We start from the raw sequence: 16,731 nt of genomic DNA on the forward strand, positions 1-16,731 counted from the left end.
AGCATGTTCTAATTCCCCATGATCTTCCCTCTGTTACCCTGGAGAGTGAGTGAGGGGGAGTGAAGTCTATAATGTATGTCTCAGTTTCATAGAGTCGCTGCCACCAGTAGGACTCTGACTGCCTGAACCTTTGTTTCTTGAAAGAAAGAAAAGCCATGAAAAGATGTATGCATGGAAATGGTTTGGTTATGACTGGTGCTTGATTACACTTGGTGTTTATCTTGCATCATTCAACTCTAAATGTGTATCTCTTTCTCTCCCATCTTCCCTCCCTCCATCCCCCTCTCTCTCTTTCTCTCTCCCTCTCCCTCTCTCTCTCAATTCAATTCAATTCAATGGGCTTAAATGGCATGGGAAACATATGTTTACATTGCCAAAGCAAGTGAAATGGATAAACAAAAGTGAAATGAACAGTAAATATTACACTCACACAAGTTCCAAAGTAATAAAGACATTTCATATATCATATTATGTCTATATACAGTGTTGTAGCGATGTGCAAATAGTTAATTAAAGTACAAAACAGAAAACAAATAAATATGGTTTGTATTTACAATGGAAAATGTTCTTCACTAATTGCCAATTTATTATGTATATATACAGTGTTGTAGCGAAGTGCAAATAGTTAAAGTACACAAGGGAAAATAAATAAACATAAATGTGGGTTGTTTTTACAATGGTGTTTGTTCTTCACTGGGTGCCCTTTTCTTGTGGCAACAGGTCACAAATCTTGCTGCTGTGATACCACACTGTGGTATTTCATCAAAATTATTGTTTGTTTTTAATTCTTTGTGGGTCTGTGTAATCTGAGGGAAATATGTGTCTCTAATATGGTCATACATTTGGCAGGAGGTTAGGAAGTGCAGTTCAGTCTCCAACTAATTTTGTTGGCAGGGTGCACATAGCATGTCTTCTCTTAAAGACCACCAGAACCTACTGGATTCTCCAATTACACTGAATGAACGACAGGACAAAATACAAACACTCCAACCCTAAAAGGCCTATGCTGTTGATGATATCCTAAATGAAATTATAAAATATAATCACCACAAATTCCAATTGGCTATACTTAAACTCTTTAACATCATCCTCAGCTATGGCATCTTTATCAATATTTGGAACCAAGGATTGATAACCCCAATCCACAAAAGTGGAGACAAATCTGACCCCAATAACTACCGTGGGATATGTGTCTTCAGCAACCTTGGGAAAATCCTCTGCATTATCATTAACAGCAGACTTGTTCTTTTCCCCAGTGAAAACGATGTACTGAGCAAATGTCAAATTGGCTTTTTACCAAATTACTGTACGACAGACCACATATTCGCCTTGCACGCCTTAAAAACAAACTGTACTAGTCCTGAGTGTGTAGCTGGAGTAGATAGTCAGGCGCAGGACAACAGAACTGATTAATCAACGTATTTTACTCAAAATACAAAAAATACATAACAAGCCCACAAAACGGACCAATAGACAAAAAACAATCACTCACAAACAAGACATGGGGAACAGAGGGTTAAATAATAAACAAGTGATGGTTGAGTGAAGCCAGGTGTAAAAGACAAAGACAGAACACATGGAAAATGAAAAATGGATCGGCGGTAGCTAGAAAGCCGGAGACGTCAACAGCCGAACGCCGCCCGAACAAGGAGAGGGGACCGACTTTGGCGGAAGTCGTGACACAAACCAAAACAAAGGCAGAGACTTTGTTTTGTTGAATTCTGACTCAGCAGTGCGGCTTGGTTGGGTTGTGTTTTGGAGGACACATGGCTCTCGACATTCATCTTTCCCGAGCCGTACGGGAGTTGTAGCGATGAACAAGACAGTAATTACTAATAATTGGATACCACGAAGTTGGGGAGAATAAGGAGGTAATAAAATAAAAAGTGTCTGACTCAATTTGGCCTGAGGGCCTGCTATACAAATTGATAGAAAGTTGTGTTTTGGGAAAAATATGCAACATTATAAAATCCATGTACACAAACAACAAGTGTTCAGTTAAAATAGGCAAAAACACACACATTTCTTTCCATAGGGCCATGGGGTGAGACAGGGATGTATCTTAACCCCCACCCTCTTCAACAGATATATCAATGAATTAGCGAGGGCACTCGAATAGTCTGCAGCAACTGGCCTCAGCCTACTAGAATCTGAAGTCAAATGTCTACTGTTTGCTAATAATCTGGTGATTCTGTCCCCAACCAAGGAGGGCCTACAGTAGAACCTAGATGTTCTGCACAGATTCTGTCAGACCTGGGCCATGAAAGTAAATCTCAGTAAGACAAAAATAATGGTGTTCCAGAAAAGGTCCAGAAGCCAGAACCACAAATACACATTCCATCTAGACACTGTTGCCTTAGATTTTATTTGATTTTAGAGCACACAAAAAACGATATATACCTCTGCCTAAACATCAGCACCATAGGTAACTTCCACAAAGCTGTTTACGATGTGAGAGTCAAGAAGGGCCTTTTATGCCATCAACAGGAACATAACATGACATACCAATTAGGATCTGGCTAAAAATACTTGAATCATTTATCGAACCCATTTCCCTTTATGGTTGTGAGGTCTGGGGTCTGCTCATCAACCATGAATTCACAAAATGAGACACACACCAAATTGAGACATTGCATGCAGAATTCTGCAAAAATATCCTCAGTGTGCAATGTACACCACCAAATAATGCATGCAGAGAAGAAGGCGAATAGCCATTAAATTCTACAACCGCCTAAAAGGAAGTGATTCCCGAAACTTCCATAATAAAGCCATTATCTACAGAGAGATCAACCTGGAGAAGAGTCCCCTAAGCAAGCTGGTCCTGGGACTCTGTTCACAAACACAAACAGACCCCACAGAGCCCCAGGACAGCAACACAATTAGACCAAACCAAATAATGAGAAAACAGAAAGATAATTGCATGACACATTGGAAACAATTTTTAAAAATCAGGGCAAACTAGAACGCTATTTGGCCCTTAATAACAGAGAGTACACAATGGAAAAATACCTGACCACTGTGACTGACCCAAAATTAAGGAAAGCTTTGACTCTGTACAGACTCAGTGAGCATTGCTATTGTGAAAGGCTGCGAAAGGCAGACCTGGCTCTTAATAACCTCTTGGAACTACCCATCCCGGATCCGGGAGAATTGTCATCAACTACACTAATTAGCATAGCACAACGGTCAAAAAATATTACTAGAAAATATTCATATTCATGAAATCACAAGTGAAATATAGTGAAACACAGCTTAGCCTTTTGTTAATCACCCTGTCATCTCAGATTTTGAAATGATGCTTTACAGCCAAAGCACTCAGGGCACCTTATTCATCCAAGCTACTCAATACTGCCCCCAGCCATAAGAAGTTAAAGAAAGGAAACACTCCGGATTTCAGCTCTCTCTTTCTCTTCAGCTGGTTTCTACAGTTACATCCCTATGTCATTTCTTGCCGAATGCCTTTTCATTCATTCATTCATTCATTCATTCAAATGTTACATAACAACATGCACCCCCTCCCCAAATCACTGCCTGTTACACAACCCAACATCAGTGTTACAGAACAATATGCACCCCTCCCCAAAATCACAGCCTGTTACACAACCCAACATCAGTGTTACAGAACAATATGCACCCCCTCCCCAAATCACAGCCTGTTACACAACCCAACAGCAGTGTTACAGAACAATATGCACCCCCTCCCAAAATCACAGAAGTCAACTCTCTCTCTCTCTCTCTCTCTCTCTCTCTCAAAATTCAAAGGGCTTCATTGGCATGGGAAACACATGTTTACATTGCTAAAGCAAGTGAAATGGAAAATAAACAATATAAAATGAACGGTAAACATTACACTCACAAAAGTTCCAAAGGAATAGAGACATTTCAAATGTCATATTACGGTTATATAGAGTTTTGTAATGACGTAAAAATAGTTAAAGTACAAAAGGCAAAATAAATAAGCATAAATATGGGTTGTATTTACAACGATGTTGGTTCTTCACTGGTTGCCCTTTTCTTGTGGCTACAGGTCACAAATATTGCTGCTGTGATGGCAAACTCTGGTATTTCGCCCAATAGATATGTAAGTTTATAAAACTTGGATTTGTTTTCGAATTCTTTGTGGGTCTGTGTAATTTGAGGGAAATATGAGTCTCTAATATGGTCATATATTTGGTCATACATCTCTCTTTCTTTTTATTTCTCTCTCTTCCATTCTCTCTCTGTCTCTCTGTCTCTCTGTCTCTGTGTGTGTGTGTGTGTGTGTGTGTGTGTGTGCGTGCGTGCGTGTGTGCGTGCGTGTGTGTGCATGTGTGTGTGGATCGGGGTTGAAGGGATCCCATATGGCTGCCTGAGACAGGAAGTGATGTCACAGTGTTACTCACCCCCTCTGCAGGGTATGCCTCCCAGCCCAGGTCTCCCAGAGCAGACATGGAGTCCAACAACGTCACTGCAGACAGATAGAGACAGCGAGAACAGACAGGTTAACACAACAAATAGAACTACAGGTGGTTAAGGTGGTTAAATTGGTTATTGGAACAGCTGTACTGTCTGTCAAAGGTTTTCTAGGTTTTCTAGTTTGTACTGCGACCTGGCCAAGATAAAGGACAGCAGTTCGACACATACAACAACACAGAGTTACACATGGAATAAACATATAGTCAATAATACGTTAGAAAAGAAATAAAAATCTATACACCGTGAGTGCAAATGAGGTAAGATAAGGGAGGTAAGGCAATAAATAGGTCATGGTGGCGAAGTAATTACAATATAGCAATTAAACACTGGATTGGTAGATGTGCAGAAGATGAAGATACTGGGGTGCAAAGGAGCAAGATAAATAAATAAATACAGGATGGGGATGAGGTAGTTGGATGGGCTATTTACAGATGTACAGATGTACAGGTGCAGTGATCTGTGAGCTGCTCTGACAGCTGGTGCTTAAAGCTAGTGAGGGAGATATGGGTCTCCAGCTTCAGTGATTTTTGCAGTTCGTTCCAATCATTGGCAGCAGAGAACTGGAAGGAAAGGCGGCCAAAAGAGGAATTGGCTTTGGGGGTGACCAGTGAGATACACCTGCTGGAGCGGGTGCTACGGGTGGGTGCTGCTATGATGACCAGTGAGCTGAGAAGGTGGGGCTTCACCTAGCAGAGACTTGTAGATGACCTGGAACCAGTGGGTTTGGCGATGAGTATGAAGCGATGGCCAGGAAACGAGAGCATACAGGTTGCAGTGGTGGGTGATATATGGGGCTTTGTTGAAAAAACAGATGGCACTGTGATAGACTGCATCCAGTTTGTTGAGTAGAGTGTTGGAGGCTATTTTATAGATGACATTGCTGAAGTTGAGGATCGTTAGGATGGTCAATTTTACGAGGGTATGTTTGGCAGCATGAGTGAAGGATGCTTTGTTTCGAAATAGGAAGCCGATTCTAGATTTAATTTTGGATTGGAGATGCTTAATGTGAGTCTGGAAGGAGAGTTTACAGTCTAGCTAAACACATAGAATATGTGAGCAACTACAAATACCTAAGTCAGAACCGTCCAGAGTAGTGATGCTGGACGGGCGGGCAGGTGCGGGCAGTGATCGGTTGAAGAGAATGCATTTAGTTTTACTTGCATTTAAGAGCAGTTGGAGGCCACGGAAGGAGAGTTGTATGGCATTGAAGCTCGTCTGGAGGTTAGTTAACACAGTGTCCAAAGAAGGGCCAGAAGTATACAGAATGGTGTTGTCTACATAGAGGTGGATCAGCGAATCACCAGCAGCGAGAGCGACATCATTGATGTATACAGAGAGGAGAGTTAGCCCGAGAATTGAACCCTGTGTCACGCCCATAGAAACTGCAAGAGGTCCGGACAACAGAAACTCAGATTTGACACATTGAACTCTTTCAGAGAAGTAGTTGGTGAACCAGGCGAGACAATCATTTCAGAAACCAAGTCTGTTGAGTCTGCCAATAAGAATGTGGTGATTGACAGAGTCAAAAGCCTTGGCCAGGTCGATGAAAACGGCTTCACAGTAAAGTCTCTTATCGATGGCAGTTATGATATCATTTAGGACCTTGAGCGTGGCTGAGGTGTACACTTGACCAGCTCTAAAACCAGATTGAATAGCAGAGAAGGTATGGTGGGAGTCGAAATGGTTGGCAATCTGTTTGTTGACTTGGCTTTCGAAGACCTTAGAAAGGCAGGGTAGGATAGAAATAGGTCTGTAGCAAATTTGGGTCTAGAGTGTCTCCCCCTTTGAAGAGGGGGATGATCGCGGCAGCTTTCTAATCTTTGGGAATCTCAGATGATATGAAAGAGAGGTTGAACAGGCTAGTAATAAGGGTTGCAAACATTTCGACAGTTAATTTTAAAAAGAGAGGGTCCAGATTGTCTAGCCAAGTTGATTTGTAGGGGTCCAGGTTTTGCAGTTCTTTAAGAACATCAGCTATCTGGATTTGGGAGAAGGAGAAATGGGGAGGCTTGAGCGAGTTGCTGTGGAGAGTACAGGGCTGTTGTTGGTAGCCAGGTGGAAAGCATGGCCAGCCGTAGAGAAATGCGTATTGAAATTCTCAATTATAGTGGATTTATCGGTGGTGACAGTGTTTCCTAGCCTCAGTGCAGTGGGCAGCTGGGTGGAGGTGCCCTTATTCTCCTCACTTTACAGTGACACAGAACGCTTTTTAGTTTGTGCTACAGCAAGCAAATTTCTGCTTGAAAAAGCTAACCTTAGCTTTCCTAACTGCCTGTGTATATTTGTTCCTAACTTCCCCGAAAAGTTGCATATCACGTGGGCTATACGATGCTAATGCGGAACTCCACAGGATGATTTTGTGCTGGTCAAGGGCAGTCAGGTCTGGAGTGAACCAAGGGCTATATCTGTTCCTGGTTCAACATTTTTTGAATGGGGCGTGTTTATTTAAGATGTGAGGAAGGCACTTTTAAAGAATGACCAGGCATCCTCTACTGACAGGATGAGATCAATATCCTTCCAGGATACCCCGGCCAGGTCGATTAGGAAGGCCTGCTCACTGAAGTGTTTCAGTGAGCGTTTGACAGTGATGAGTGGAGGTCGTTTGACCACAGACCCATTACGGATGCAGGCAATGAGGCAGTGATCGCTGAGATCTTGGTTGAAAACAGCAGAGGTATATTTGGAGGGCAAGTTGGTTAGGATGATATCTATGAGGGTGCCCGTGTTTACGGATTTGGGGTTGTACCTGGTGGGCTCATTGATAATTTGTGAGAGATTGAAGGCATCAAGCTAAGATTGTAGGATGTCTGGGGTGTTAAGCATGTCCCAGTTTACGTCACCTAGCAGCACGAACTCTGAAGATAGATGGGGGGTAAACAATTCACATATGGTGTCCAGGGCACAGCTGGGGGCAGATGGTGGTCTATAGCAAGCGGCAAGGGTGAGAGACTTGTTTCTGGAAAGGTGGATTTTTAAAAGTAGAAGCTCGAATTGTTTGGATACAGACCTGGATAGTAAGACAGAACTCTGCAGGCTATCTCTGCAGTAGATTGCAACAACGCTCCCGTTGGCAGTTTTATCTTGTCGGAAAATGTTATAGTTAGGGATGGAAATTTCAGGGGTTTTGGTGGTCTTCCTGAGCCACGATTCAGACATGGCCAGGACATCCGGGTTGGCAGAGTGTGCTAAAGCAGTGAATAAAACAACCTTATGGAGGAGGCTTCTAATGTTAACATGCATGAAACCAAGGCTTTCACTGTTACAGAAGTCAACAAATGATAGCACCTGTGGAATGAGAGTGGAGTTAAGCACTGCAGGGCCTGGATTAACCTACACATCACCAGAGGAACAGAGGAGGAGTAGGATAAGGGTACGGCTAAAGTCTAAAATAACTGGGGGATGATGCCAGGTCAACGGTATAGTGCTTACATACAGCATGTTAAATAGAACAGGTCCCATGTAGTTCAGTTGGTAGAGCATGTTGCTTGCAATGCCAGGGGTGTGGGTTTGATCTCCACGGGGAACCAGTATGAAAATGGATGCACTCAATACTGTAAGTTGCTCTGGATAAGAGTGTCTGCTAAATTATATAAATATGATACATGTTGCCTCTGACTCTCCCAGGATCGCATCTCCGTACCCTCACCACTCCTCAGCAACAGGATTAAGAGGTATTCAGAGACCAGGCTGACGAGAGGGAGGAAGGTAAGAGGAGAGAAACAGAATTAAAAAGCGTGAGGAAGACAGAAAGGCTATGAGCTAGCTAGAAGGCTAAGTGTGTATTCAGATGGAGCCATTTACTCCCAAGGTGTGTGAACTGTGTTGTCCCTGCCTGACGCGCATTCAGCCCTAATCACAGCCTCACCACTGCTAACCGTTAATATTTAATTATCCTCCATCTGCAGAAGCTCCTGTCTCTTCTCTGTCTCACTCCTCGCTATCTCACTCCTCCTGTTTCTCTCTTATCTCACTCCTCCCTGTCTCTCTGCTATCTCACTCCTCCCTGTCTCTCTCTGTCTCTCTCCTATCTAACTCCTGTCTCACTACTATCTCACTCCTCTATGTCTCTCTCCTATCACACTCCTCCCTGTCTCTCTCCTATCTCACTCCTCCCTGTCTCTCTCTCTATCTCACTCCTTACTGTCTCTCTCCTATCTCACTACTCCCTGTCTCTCTCCTATCACACTCCTTACTGTCTCTCTCCTATCACACTCCTTACTGTCTCTCTCCTATCTCACTCCTTTCTGTCTCTCTCCTATCTCACTCCTCTCTCTCTCAAATCACACTCCTCCCTGTCTTTCTCCTATCTTACTCCTTACTGGCTCTCTCCTATCTCACTCCTCCCTGGCCCTCTGTCTCTTTCGTATCTCACTCCTCACTGTATCTCTCCAATCTCACTCCTTACTGTCTTTCTCCTATCTCACTCCTACCTGTCTCTCTCATATTTCACTCCTCCCTGTCTCTCTTCTATCTCACTCCTCCCTGTCTCTCTCCCATCTCACTCCTCCCTATCTCTCTCTATCTTACTCCTCCTTGTCTCTCTCCTATCACACTCCTCACTGTCTCTCTCTATCTCACTCCTTGCTGTCTCTTTCTATCTCATTCCAATCTCTCTCTCTATCTTACTCCTCACTGTCTCGATCTATCTGACTACTCTCTGTCTCTCTCTATCTCACACCTCTATCTCTATCTATCTCACTCCTCTGTCTCTCTCTTCTCCATCTCACTCCTCACTGTCTCTCTCCTCTCTATCTCACTTCTCACTGTCTCTCTAAAAGGACACAATATAAAATAAATAAGCATAAATATGGGTTGTATTTACAATGGTGTTTGTTTTCTATCTATCTGACTCAACTGTCTCGCTCCTCTCTATCTCACTCCTCTCTGTCTCTCTCCTCTCCATCTCACTCCTCGCTGTCTCTCTACTCTCTATCTCCTCCTCTCCTCCCTGTCTCTCTGCTGTCTCACTCCTCCCTATCAATATATATAGTGTTTTAAATAATAACCTATCTCTATCCCTCTCACTCCTCCCTGTCTCTATCATATCTCACTCCTCCCTTTATCTCTCTATCTCACTCCTCTCTGTCTCTCTGTCTCACACCTCCCTGGCACTCTCTGTCTCACTCCTATCTCACTCCTCTCTGTCTCTCTGTCTCACACCTCCCTGTCTCTCTCTGTCTCACTCCTATCTCACTCCTCCCTGGCCCTCTGTCTCTCTCGTATCTCACTCCTCACTGTATCTCTCCAATCTCACTCCTTACTGTCTTTCTCCTATCTCACTCCTCCCTGTCTCTCTCCTATCTCACTCCTACCTGTCTCTCTCATATTTCACTCCTCCCTGTCTCTCTTCTATCTCACTCCTCCCTGTCTCTCTCCCATCTCACTCCTCCCTATCACTCTCTATCTTACTCCTCCTTGTCTCTCTCCTATCACACTCCTCACTGTCTCTCTCTATCTCACTCCTTGCTGTCTCTTTCTATCTCATTCCAATCTCTCTCTCTATCTTACTCCTCACTGTCTCGATCTATCTGACTACTCTCTGTCTCTCTCTATCTCACACCTCTATCTCTATCTATCTCACTCCTCTGTCTCTCTCTTCTCCATCTCACTCCTCACTGTCTCTCTCCTCTCTATCTCACTTCTCACTGTCTCTCTAAAAGGACACAATATAAAATAAATAAGCATAAATATGGGTTGTATTTACAATGGTGTTTGTTTTCTATCTATCTGACTCAACTGTCTCGCTCCTCTCTATCTCACTCCTCTCTGTCTCTCTCCTCTCCATCTCACTCCTCGCTGTCTCTCTACTCTCTATCTCACTCCTCCCTGTCTCTCTGCTGTCTCACTCCTCCCTATCAATATATATAGTGTTTTAAATAATAACCTATCTCTATCCCTCTCACTCCTCCCTGTCTCTATCCTATCTCACTCCTCCCTTTATCTCTCTATCTCACTCCTCTCTGTCTCTCTGTCTCACACCTCCCTGGCACTCTCTGTCTCACTCCTATCTCACTCCTCTCTGTCTCTCTGTCTCACACCTCCCTGTCTCTCTCTGTCTCACTCCTATCTCACTCCTCTCTGTCTCTCTGTCTCACACCTCCCTGTCACTCTCTGTCTCACTCCTATCTCACTCCTCTCTGTCTCTCTGTCTCACACCTCCCTGTCTCTCTCTGTCTCACTCCTATCTCACTCCTCCTGTCTCTCTCTGTCTCTCTCTATCCCACTCCTCTGTCTCTATCTATCTAACTCATCAGTCTCGCTCCACTTCATCACACTCCTCCCTGTCTCTCTATCCCACGCCTCACTGTCTCTCTCCTCTCTATCTCACTCCTTGCTGTCGCTCTCCTATTTCGCTCCTCTCTGTCTATCTCAATCTCACTCCTCTGTATGTCTCATCCTCACTCCTCCCTGTCTCTCTCCTATCTCACTCCTTACTGTCTCTCTCCTATCACACTCCTCTCTGTCACTCTCTATATCCCTCAACTGTCTCTCTCTATCTCACTCCTCACTGTCTCTCTTTATCTCACTCCTCTCTGTCTCTCTCTATCTCACTCCTCTCTGTCTATCTCTATCTCACTCCTCTCTGTCTATCTCACTCCTTTGTCTCTCTCTCTCACTCAACTGTCTCGCTCCTCTCTATCTCACTCCTCTCTGTCTCACTCCTCTCTGTCTCTTTCTATCTCACTTCTCTGTCTCTCTCCTATCTCACTCCTCACGGTCTCTCGCAATCTCACTCCTCTCTGTATCTCTCTATGTCGCTCATCTCTGTATCTCTCTCTCACTCCTCCTGTCTCTCTCCTATCACACTCCTCACTGTATCTCTCCAATCTCACTCCTTACTTTCTCTCCCCTATCTCACTACTCACTGTATCTCTCCAATCTCATTCCTTACTGCCTCTCTCCTCTCTCAATCCTTACTGTCTCTCTCCTATCTCACTCATCCCTGTCTCTCTTTATCTCACTCCTCGCTGTCTCTCTCCTATCTCACTCCTCCCTGTCTCTCTCCTATCTCACTCCTCCATATGTCTCTCTGTCTCTCTCCTATCTCACTCCTCCCTGTCTCTCTCTCACTCCTCCCTGTTTCTATCATATCTCACTCCTCCCTGTCTCTCTCTATCTCACTCCTCCATATCTCTCTCTATCTCACACCTCCCTGTCTCTATCCTATCTCACTCCTCCTGTCTCTCTCCCATCCAACACCTCACTGTCTCTCACCTATCTCACTCCTCTCTATCTATCTGACTACTCTCTATCTCTCTCTATCCCACTCCTCTGTCTCTATCTATCTCACTCATCACTGTCTCTCTCCTCTCTATCTCACTCCTTGCTGTCTCTCTCCTATTTCGCTCCTCTCTGTCTCTCTATCCCACTCCTCACTGTCTCTCTCCTCTCTATCTCACCCCTAATGGTCTCTCTCCTCTCTATCTCGCTGTCTCTCTCCTCTCTATATCACTCCTCTGTCTCTGTCCACTCTATCCCACTCCTAACTGTCTCTCTAATCTCTATCTCACTCCTCGCTCTCTCTCCTCTCTATCTCACAGTCTCACTCCTCTCTATCTCACTCCTTGCTGTCTCTCTCCTCTCTGTCTCTCTCCTCTCTATCTCACTCCACACTGTCTCTCTCTTCTCTATCTCACTGTCTCTCTCCTCTCTATCTCTCCCCTCCCCTCGCCAATGAACATTACTAAATGAATAAAGCAGTGGGGAGAGTGTGTATGCTGTGTTGTGGGCGATTTATCTACCGTAAGAGCAGTCCCACATTTTCTCTGCTTCTCTCTCTCATCTCTCTCTCTCCCTCTCTCTCCTCTCTCTCTCTCACTTCTCTCTCCCTTGTCTTTGTCTCACTCCTCACTCTCTCTCTCTCTCTCTCTCTCTCTCTCTCAATTCAAGGGGCTTTATTGGCATGGGAAACATGTGTTAACATTGCCAAAGCAAGTGAGGTAGATAATATACGAAAGTGAAATAAACAATAAAAATTAACAACAAACATTATACACACAGAAGTCTCTCTCTCTCTCCTCTCTCTTTGTATTTTTTAAAACTGTATACGAGCTAATATGAGAGGCATTCTCCCTCCACAGCCCAGTGCAATGTGACAGGGGACTGCCATGTTACATTACTGTCTGTGTGTGTGTGTGTGTGTGTGTGTGTGTGTGTGTGTGTGTGTGTGTGTGTGTGTGTGTGTGTGTGTGTGTGTGTGTGTGTGTGTGTGTGTGTGTGTGTGTGTGTGTGTGCGTGTGTGCGTGTGCGTGCGTGCGTGTGTGTGTGTGTGTGTGTGTGTGTGAGACAGTAATTGAGAGAGAACAGTAGAGGAGTACTCGTGCTGTGTTGTAAAGGTCAGCTCCAGTTCCCTGCCCCAGTCTCAATACAGCCTCACTGCTTAGAGAATAAAACACTATTAGACTCCAGCGTGCAGATCATGGACACATATTGTAATAGAAGAATAGGGGTGTGATGTCCACACCTTACAGTCTTGTTCATAGCGTACAGCAATGGTGAATCATGCATAATGTAATGTACAGTGTTGATGAAGTGACCTCTATAGCCCAAAAGTGCTAACTACACTCTTACCTATGATCAATGAAGTCACTCTGTCCCACACACACACACACACACACACACACACACGCACACACACACATACACACACACACACACGCACACACACACATACACACACACACACACACACACACACACACAAATCCATGTGTGCACGGGAACACAAACATTGTCTTTCCGCACACCTCCTGTCAATAGCACTTTTCACTTGTGAACAATGATCTATCCTCTCATCAATGATATATCAGGAAGAGTATCCTGTCAACTGAGACCACTAGTGTGTGTGTGTGTGTGTGTGTGTGTGTGTGTGTGTGTGTGTGTGTGTGTGTGTGTGTGTGTGTGTGTGTGTGTGTGTGTGTGCATTCGTGTGTGTGTGTGTGCATTCGTGTGTGTGTGCTCCTGAGAGAGAGCGTCCCAGGGGTCCTGGTCTCACTACGATGTCCATCCACATCCGTAGCATGATAGTGTGTTGGCGGGATGAAATGACCACACCCCTATTTCTCTTTCTCCCTCTCTTCCTCTAACTCTCTTTCTCTGGGAACAGTGTAAAGCCTGTGTCTGTGTAACAGAGCTTCTCTGGCCCGGAGTTAAAACACACAACAAATCATTCACTCACTCAGACCTGGGTCAGATTCACTCTTATCTAATAAACACACACACACAAACACACCATCAATTGAGCAGGAGCTTGAAACAAACCCAAGCACCTAGAGACAACACTTTACAACAAAGGATCCATCTTCTAATCTACCCCTTTGTATGGGTCCTTCTCCTCTGTTCCCCTTTGTATGGGTCCTTCTCGTCTGTTCCCCTTTGTATGGGTCCTTCTCGTCTGTTCCCCTTTGTACGGGTCTCCTAGTTGGAATGTATTCTCAGCTATGTTATTTCCATCTGGTGTTCAATACATTATGAATGTGAATTTCGCGTTAAATGATATCCAACGATGGCATGATGTCAACAAATCATCAAGTTCCTGTATTCGTAATGATTCACTTTCCGGAGGTAGGCTGAATTGATTAAATGAACAACATTATTTGATGTGAATCGATGATGAGAATGTTGGGTTAGGGCTATGAAAAAACATCTCACTCTACAGTAACCATCACAGGGTTAATATCATGTAGGTTGTCATGTCTGAAACAGCCTACTGTAGCTAAACATCACTGGTGATGCCCTGGTGTCAACTTCCCTACTCACACACACACACGTGCACCCACACTGAGAGTGGCCAGGTTACATTGTAGCATGCTGGTTTATTGATTATTGTCACCATGCTGTGAGTTCAACATTCTCAGAGCACAAAGAAGGCAAGGGGATATGTTGGCGCAATCTGACTCTCTTCCATTCTGAACCAGGAAATACTATACTTCTACACAAGACAAAAAACAAACCCAGAGCTTCCACTTAAAGTACCACTTACCCACCCTAAACCCAACTATAAGGCTTGTTAGACACATGTCTTACCCACCCTAAACCCATCTATAAGGCTTGTTAGACACATGTCTTACCCACCCTAAACCCAACTATAAGGCTTGTTAGAAACATGTCTTACCCACCCTAAACCCAACTATAAGGTGTCAGGACCCGGTTACGAACCTGGGTCTCCGGAGTGAGAAGCAGTCACTTAACCAACTGAGCCACGAATAGTCAGCAGAACACAGAAGATGAGGCAGACACAGCAGTACTTAAGACGGTGTATTTAATAAAGTAAAAAGGAGAAGTCCTTCAATACAAAAATGGCAAATCCAAAAGGTGGTAGGAATAGCACAAAAAAGCCTCAAGAGATACTCAAAAACAGAATTCCACAAGAGCATCCACCGGAATCGACAAGAATACACAGAACACTAGGGCTGGGTGCTAACATACAAACACAGAGCACAGAACTGAGGGAAACTAAGGGTTTAAATACAATCAGGGGAAAAACGAGGCACAGGTGCAAATAATAATGGGGAACAAGGGAAAAAACATAAGGTCAAAAAGCACAATGGGGGCATCTAGTGACCAAAACCCGGAACAACCCTGGCCAAATCCTGACAGAATCCCCCCCCTAGGAACGGCTCCTGACGTTCCTACCAGCTCTCTCAGGGTGGAGGGCCCTGAACTGACGAATGAGGTCAGGGTCCAGGATGTCTTTGGCAGGAACCCAGGAGCGCTCCTCGGGACCGTAGCCTTCCCAGTCCACCAGATACTGCCAGGACCGCTGCACCCGGCGGGAATCCAGTATCCGATGGACGGTATAAGCCGGCTGGCCTCCAATGACACGAGGCGGAGGGGGAGGTCTGTCTGCCGGGACAAGGGGAAAAAACAACAGGTTTTAACAATGAAATGTGAAATGTGGGATTAATCTTAAGGGATCTGGGTAAGTGTAGGCGATAAGAAACTGGGTTAACTCTCCTGGCAACCTTGAAGGGACCGATGTATTTTGGGACAGCTTGCGAGACTCCACCCGTAGAGGTAAGTCTCTTGTGGAGAGCCAGACTCTCTGGCCGGGGCGCAGGGTAGGCCCGGGACGGCGACGTCTGTTGGCTTGTTGTTGGTACCTCTGTGAGGAACGCATAAGATTAAGACGGGTCTTCCTCCACATAAGCCGACAGCGTCTGACGAACTTCAAGGCTGAAGGCACTCTGACTTCTGCCTCCTGGTCCGAGAACAATGGAGGAGCATAGCCAAACTGACACTCGTGCGGGGACATACCAGTGGAGGAGGAGCGCAAGGTGTTGTGCGCGTATTCGGCCCAAACAATAAAGGATGACCATGTGGACGGGTTGTCACGAGTCATACATCGGAGGGTGGTTTCCAGCTCTTGATTCATCCTCTCTGTTTGGCCGTTGGACTCCGGATGGTACCCTGAAGATAGACTGGCAGAAGCCCCCATGAGTTGGCAGAAGGCCTTCCAAAACCTTGAGGCGAACTGGGGACCTCTGTCAGAAACCATATCTTGAGGAATGCCGAAGACTCGGAACACATGATTAATTACCAACTCAGCCGTTTCCTTGGCAGAAGGTAACTTAGTCAGAGGGACGAACCTGGCCGCCTTTGAAAACCTGTCGATTATGACTAGGATAGTAGTATTGCCATGGGATGGAGGAAGTCCAGTAATAAAGTCCAATGAGATATGGGACCAGGGTCTGTGGGGAACAGGTAAAGGGTGAAGGAGTCCTTGAGGGCGGAGGTGAGAAGATTTGCCCTGGCAGCACACGGGACAGGCATTGACGAAAGTGGCAACGTCTTCTCTTATGGTAGGCCACCAGACAGGGCATCCGGTTTGAGATTCTTCGACCCGGGCCGATAGGTGAGGATAAACTGGAATCGATTGAAGAAAAGAGAACATCTAGCTTGTCTAGAGTTCAACCGCTTCGCCTGCTGGATATACTCCAGATTTTTGTGGTCCGTAAGCACTTGAAACGGGTGAGAAGCCCCCTCGAGCCAGTGTCTCCATTCCTTCAATGCCATCTTAACCGCTAGGAGTTCACGATCCCCCACATCGTAGTTCCTCTCAGTCGGGGTAAGCCGGTGTGAGAAGAAAGCGCACGGATGAAGCTTCTTGTCTTCACCCCTCTGAGACAGGACAGCTCCAACACCAACCTCTGATGCGTCTACCTCCACCACAAATGGTTCATCCGTAGTCGGTAGTCTCAAGATGGGAGCAGAGAGAACGCGCTGCTTGAGTCCTTGGAAGGCCGTCTCAGCTTCTCTTCCCCACAAAAACCTTGC

General features: G+C 45.1%; 1 protein-coding gene across 2 annotated transcripts in view; it reads right to left on the reverse strand.

The window, feature by feature from the left end:
- LOC135510981 (ephrin type-A receptor 3-like) overlaps positions 1-16,731 on the reverse strand; it is a 209,480-nt gene that overhangs the window by 161,879 nt on the left and 30,870 nt on the right. For both annotated transcript variants that reach the window (XM_064932384.1, XM_064932376.1), the window contains exon 2: positions 4,383-4,447. In XM_064932384.1, the coding sequence (XP_064788456.1) occupies positions 4,383-4,447 (65 nt within the window). The remainder of the gene's footprint in view (positions 1-4,382; positions 4,448-16,731) is intronic.

Source organism: Oncorhynchus masou, chromosome 3, assembly GCF_036934945.1.
Source record: "Oncorhynchus masou masou isolate Uvic2021 chromosome 3, UVic_Omas_1.1, whole genome shotgun sequence".
In the NCBI taxonomy this organism is placed as follows: Eukaryota; Metazoa; Chordata; class Actinopteri; order Salmoniformes; family Salmonidae; genus Oncorhynchus; species Oncorhynchus masou.